A 6,491-nucleotide genomic window follows, 5' to 3' on the forward strand; every position below is an offset into this window, starting at 1 on the left:
CAAATTTTTTGTCGAACCGTATACTTTTTTTAGTATAGATAGTATTTATTTACCTTATCATATGCTGCAAAACCTAATTAATCACGAATTTCTAATTTTATGTACTCTTATCTCCGATTGCACCTCCAAAACATCTTCAATCAAACAATAATTTCAAAAAGTACATGTACCTACTTTAAAATGTCCACATCAATATAAACATGTTTCTTTTTTATTGCACCTAATGATTTGTTAAAAAGGAACATGAAACAGGAAAATATGTACTTAAGTGCATGTGCTCGAAAAAATCATAGAAGGAATAAAGTTAGAATGTTTTAATTAGAAGGATCACCTAAATCATTTACTCATCATATCATCTATAGCTCAGGATAGAAAAGAGTGGAGGTACGTGTCCAACCAGTCTTAGGACTGATGACCTTATGATGATGATGATGATGATCATCCACAGGGTAATTTAATTATTTGTTTGTTTGGAGCTCTTTAACAAAAATCTCATTTGCATTTACACTCTTGTATCTTTCAATAATTTAGTTGTATTCAGGAAACTTTAAACTATTTAAAAATTAAAAATATGACTCGTTAGTTTCGATCTCCCGTTATCAATAACAATAATTGTAACTCTGTCAACCATTGACATGTAAATAGTAATGTTACATGAAAATTGTTTGTGTAGCTATATAAAAAATTATTTTTAGCAGCACAAATACAAACCCTTACTTTCTTAATCGAAAAGGCAACTTTCAAAAAAATACAAAAAGTTTTCCGGTACCGGGAATCGAACCCGAGCCTCCTGGGTGAAAGCCAGGTATCCTAGCCACTAGACCATACCGGACTACGTTGGCTGTATTCATTCATACGTTACTTCAATCTAAAATAATGCTAATTGATGCATTGTTATGCAAAATTGTAGGAGAACAAAAAAAAACAAATTTTTCCGGTACCGGGAATCGAACCCGAGCCTCCTGGGTGAGAGCCAGGTATCCTAGCCACTAGACCATACCGGACTTTTGTGTTTATAGTTAAACTGTATGCACGTACAAAAGGGCCTTATTGTTAGTTAAAAATCAATATATATATACATAATAGAAGTGAATGCAGTTGGTCTGTACGTACCACTAAAGCTCCGCATCCATATCTAAAAAAGTGTTTGGTTTTCATATCCAGGACACAAACTTTTCGATAGATCCTTGTATTTGGAGCAAACGAGGAATTCATGTTCTGTTCTATTCAATTACATTGTTTTACCGACATTGTTATCCGGTGTTGTGTTTCCCTTAATTGACATTTTTAAAATTCCGAATGCGTGTTTAGCCTAAAGCTGAATCGGTAATCTACCGTTCCATTCCAACACTAAAAAAAGGGATAATAGAATCTACGACAATGAATATATGTTCTTTTATCTCTATATTTTTCGTTAGCAGAATTAGCTTTTTCGACAAATTCCTGCTATTGCTGCCGCTGAAAGTTTTTTCGTCATTAAAAATTTTGTCCCGGTAATTAAAATTCTCTCTTTTACCATACGTGTGAAATGTATTCAATGTGGCACATTTTTAAATAAAATTGTTGAAGTGTAAGTAANATTAATATAGGTAGGTACATTAATCCTGCGGAAATTAGAACAACAATAACATTTCTCATTTGAGTATATATTTCCCTAAATAATCAAAAACAACTTATAGTTCGTTATTGAAAATGTTTTAACCACCGAAAACTGCCTACGCTCATTATAAAAAATTTTGCATTTAGACATGGCTCAGTTTTAAAAGCCCTAAAATGCCTTGTATCTTCTGATTTAACAAATGAAAATTTAAATTTCAGAAAAATGCTCCTCTTACAATTAAAGCTTGAGTATAATGTTTATCCCGTTTATAACATAAACAGTTGTTGTTTGTTTCATTTATGACCTCGTACATGATTACACATTTTCTTCTAATATTAAGACAGTTGTTAATATATATGTATATAAACTATTGAAAAATAATTTCGAGAGTATTTTAGATTTTAGTGCGCGAAGTTTTTAAAGTTGAATTTGGATGAGTTTTATTTAGCAAGCATTAAAATACCGAATTTTTATATCTGAATAAAGGGCAATCGCCGCCCCTGACTTTCATCCCTTATTGTACGATAGAGGGTCGCATCTGCGATTTTTAGAACCAAGATTTTACTGACTAATATTGTCGTTGTGTAAATGTGTGTCGCACCTAATTGATAAACAATTTCAAAAAGAAACAAATAGAAAATTATTTAGTGCAATAATTTTCATGTCTGTCCATCACGTTTTCGAAAAATTGTCTCCGGAAAATTAAGTTATTTTTTCGGTGTTCAATGATTTTGTGATGTAAAAGTTTTGTTTTATTCAAATTACTGTTAAGATTTTAACAAATGAAGTCCTTCGATTGTGAATCTTCTTCTGAGGGTGATGATTCAACATCGTTCGCTATTTCAAAAAAAATACCTGAAACACATCAGTGGCTTACAACTAATAATTTAGGAAATACGCCTGCATGGGGATGGCAAGGAATTGTAAGTAAATAAGAACAATAATACTAATAATAATAACAAAGCATTCTCCCATTTTATAACTGTATAAAATTTTAAAGTATTTATTTCAAAATTTGTCATTACATTTTAGTGAGTTAGCAGCAATTAACCGATGAATGGTATTTTTTAAATTAATGCACAAGCTAAATAAATGTCAATTGTGCTTATCTATGTAATTTAGATTTGTCTTACCTATGTCTTTTTGGAAACTGAAAAAGAAAATAAAAATTTTAATTTATGAGCAATTTAAACCATTATTTTATTCCTCCAATAAATCATCCTACAACATTTGAATAAGGCATGACTATTTATCCAGTGCTCTTCATCTTCTTCAACTGTCAATCAATCGTCAGGAGGATTACCAAATGACCAACCGTTTAGTTCCTTTTCTCATCATTCAAATGAAGAAGTACCAGGTCGAAGAACTCCTTTAGGAACCGTTGGGGTGGGTGGCTTTTTTTATTTTCAAAACTCCAATAATGTCGGTGGCCCTTCAGGACCCTCGGATGAAAATAGTCCTGAACCTGGCGGAAGTAATAGGTAACCCCAAAGATTTGTATTGTTTTTACAATGCTAACGATTGATTTCATTACATGTTAAAATGTGACATGTTTTTTTTTTTTATAAAAAATCTACACAATTATAAAAAGTTCCATACTAAATGTAATTTTAACAAATTTAGTTACTAAGTGACAACATAATTTAATAAACACATAAAATGTAAATAATTGTGTGAAAGCTCCATATTCAATAAGGGAACTACGCTAACCATAAGTGACTTTCGAAGAAGTAATAAGAACTAAAGTCAAAAATGGTCTTTTTTAAATGACGGTTGTATTTTAGGTCGCAGCAGCCTGGTCATTCTGGTTCTCAAAACACAGGCCTAGGGAAGTCAAAAAATCGCCAAGGAAAGGCAGTGCGTCTTAATATTAACGCCCGAGAAAGAAAAAGAATGCACGATTTAAATGACGCTTTGGACGAATTAAGAGCCGTTATTCCATATGCTCACAGCCCGTCAGTGAGAAAGTTATCAAAAATTGCTACCCTGCTTCTGGCGAGAAATTATATTCTGATGCAGGCAAATGCCCTGGAAGAAATGATCAGACTTATATCGTACATTCAAGGAACGACAACAGGTGCTGGAATTGTCATTCCACCAGGATTTGATTTGCAAGGATTTCCAGCAGCTGCCAAGTTCCTTCAGCAACACCATTCTTTACAAAGAGACGGACTTGGTGGAGGACGAGATAATAGCGGAGGCACCGAAGGAACTCTATAACGAATAACTAGCATATTAGCTTTAGTCTGGGTGTATGTTTTAAATTTATTGGAATGCATGTACTTTGAATACTTCTAGTCATTTCGAAGTTTTAACGCAATAACGAATAATTTAATTTAAAGATATAGAATCGTATTGAATGACGTTTTATTTTTATGTCCTTCTTATCGTCGTGTAGGGCATAAGTTAGAGCTGATTTTTTAATCGTCTCCAGAAAATGTGCGAGAACAAATTCAAACTTGATATTTGACACAGCTTTATAGTTTTTAAACGTCTACAAACTTATAGCTGCGTAATTAATTTCAACTAGAAGTTCGGTTCAAACAAAACTAAAAGTGTGGTGCGTTGAACAGGATTAATGAAAACAATTCATAAACACAAAGCATTATAAGTAAATTCGATGGGCCTATTTATAAGATAATTAGATAAAAAATTGAAACCGGTAAATTTCTCCAGTTTTCTTTTGGGAAATAAAGACAATTGATGGTAAATAAAACATTTATTTTCCTTCAACTAGCTATAGCAATTTCTAGTATAATCTACAACAAATGGAATGATCAGTATAATTTAAATACTGTATACTAAAAGATTAAAATGCCGATCCCACGTAATATTTTTTAATTGCCAACCAAGAGAATTAATATGTTGACCAGTAAACTGCAAGCCATTTATCTATATAGTTTTTAAATAAATGTTTCCAATGTTACATATTTAATGTATTATGTTTCGTTAAATGTTGGACTACTTCTACAATGAATCCAAATGTAAAATTAAACGTTTTACATTAAAACTCTAAACGTATCGCAAGCGAAAGATTAGGATAATAATAATTGGTAAAAGACAATAGATACTCGAAGAGCAATATAAGGTATTGAACTGAAACCTAAAATGGTTTCAATAGAGAGAACGAAATTTCAATGTGAAACTGTTATTCTAACGATGTTTCTCAACTCCAGAAACTTTCTAATTCTCTTGTATCTGACTATTCTCCAACAGTTTCAATATATCACATTACCTACTTATTAGATATTTTGTAAAAAGGTTTCCAATTAATTGTTTTGGTGATCATTCTTGAAAGTAAATTAATTCTTGCTTTTCTTCAAACTCCAATAAAATGGTAAAAGGTTTACTATATTTTCCATAATCTTTACCATACTGTTTAACCACCTACCCTAATGAGGTCTTGTGCCACAGACAAATCATAGGTGTCAATTGACGGAATAAAGCTTTCTGTAGGCTTTTGCCTCATTATTGATCCTTGAAAAAAACTAAACAAGATTAATTTCTCCTTTAAAATCATTACTTACATTTTTGCATTGAAATTAACTCTATAAGTGATTTATGAATTTAACGATTGATTGTGTTCTGTTATCTTATATAGATTACCTTAAAGACACCACATCGGTTTACTCTTATGCTAAATGTAATCATTTGACACTCATATTAAATTAAACTAATTGCTTAGCATTAGTGTGCCAGCATTTTTAGCAATTAATCGAATTTTACAAGGCAATTAAACGGGATGAGGTTTCGGAAAAACGAGGCTATCATTATATTACCTACTTACATTCTTACAAGAAGTTAGAAGAAAGTCAACTAGCAATTACCAAAGACGATTTTGTTACGCTCCAATACTTTTCCATCTTTTTAAATTTATATATAACTCTGCAGATAAATAATTTATATGCGTAAAGAAAGTAGTGATCAGAATCTCAAATGTATCATCTACAAAGTAGGTATATACTTCTGAAAAATAATGTAAATTCTAGTAAATTTATAATGAATATTAGCGAATAACACCCACCAAATATTCAATTAACTTTTTTCTAAAAAGCCAAAACAATCAAGTGGACATATTCTCTGACCCCCCATGCAATGTATGTTGATAATAATCAATTTTAACACTAAAACTTCGCAAAACCGATATGTTTAATAAATAAATTAAAAACACTATTACGAGAATTAAACATTTTTAATTGCTTAACGATATGGGTTGCTTCAGCTTTAGGGAAATGCACAAGATAGAAAAGAGTGAAGGTGCGTGTCCAACTAGTCTTAGGACTGACGACCTTATAATCATGATGATTATGATGATATTTTTAATCTCGTATGCTAAGTCTTAATTTCAAAGAGTTATTAAAACCTTTCGTATTTTTTAAAGTAAGTTTAATTATTTCGTGCTCGAGAGTAAATTAATGCTGCAATATTTATTTTTACATTTTAATTATTTTATTTCGTCGTTTCCAGTTCAAGTGTGTACTGTTTTTATATTTTAATTATAACATATCTACATCAGAAAAAATTACTCCTTTTACACCATACAGCATGATCCTATTACTAATTACCTACTCGTTGGTTATATATTATTTATTAACTTTTTTTATTGCCATTTTTCTCAAAATAGTTATATAATGTACATTATTTTTTACTATTTACACGTACTATAAACAGAAACAACTCTAAGAAAACATTTTTCCAACTGGTTTTATTCAAACCAAGTCTTATGAATAGGAAATGTCTAATTCCTCCATCTAGTAAATGTTTTTTTTTTCCTATTTCGTACTCTTATGATGGATCATGCTTTTAGAAGTTGAAAAACCAAACACTTTTGATAAAAACTCATCATAAACTTTACCGCCAATATGATCAATATACTAACAAGAAATTTTAT

General features: G+C 30.9%; 1 protein-coding gene and 2 non-coding genes across 3 annotated transcripts; 1 reads left to right on the forward strand and 2 right to left on the reverse strand.

The window, feature by feature from the left end:
• Positions 1-760: 760 nt before the first annotated feature.
• Positions 761-832, reverse strand: Trnae-uuc. The gene has a single exon. It is a non-coding gene; the product is annotated as a tRNA-Glu (tRNA).
• Positions 833-932: 100 nt separating this feature from the next.
• On the reverse strand, positions 933-1,004 carry Trnae-cuc. Its single transcript has one exon. It is a non-coding gene; the product is annotated as a tRNA-Glu (tRNA).
• A 1,174-nt stretch (positions 1,005-2,178) lies between these two features.
• LOC108743708 (class E basic helix-loop-helix protein 22-like) lies at positions 2,179-4,329 on the forward strand. The gene is made up of 3 exons (XM_018479295.2): positions 2,179-2,523; positions 2,858-3,081; positions 3,385-4,329. The coding sequence occupies exons 1-3, from the start codon at positions 2,383-2,385 to the stop codon at positions 3,818-3,820; spliced, it is 801 nt and encodes a 266-aa protein (XP_018334797.2). The 5' UTR covers positions 2,179-2,382; the 3' UTR covers positions 3,821-4,329.
• The last annotated feature ends 2,162 nt before the right edge of the window (positions 4,330-6,491 follow it).

This window comes from Agrilus planipennis, unplaced genomic scaffold, assembly GCF_000699045.2.
Source record: "Agrilus planipennis isolate EAB-ADULT unplaced genomic scaffold, Apla_2.0 scaffold843, whole genome shotgun sequence".
NCBI lineage: Eukaryota > Metazoa > Arthropoda > Insecta > Coleoptera > Buprestidae > Agrilus > Agrilus planipennis.

Excerpts from the sequence above, each read along its gene's own strand:
- LOC108743708 (XM_018479295.2), top strand. The coding sequence starts at position 2,383 with ATGAAGTCCTTCGATTGTGAATCTTCTTCTGAGGGTGATGATTCAACA. Across the intron at positions 2,524-2,857 it reads CATGGGGATGGCAAGGAATT|TGCTCTTCATCTTCTTCAAC; the intron begins GTAAGTAAATAA and ends CTATTTATCCAG. Across the intron at positions 3,082-3,384 it reads GAACCTGGCGGAAGTAATAG|GTCGCAGCAGCCTGGTCATT; the intron begins GTAACCCCAAAG and ends GTTGTATTTTAG.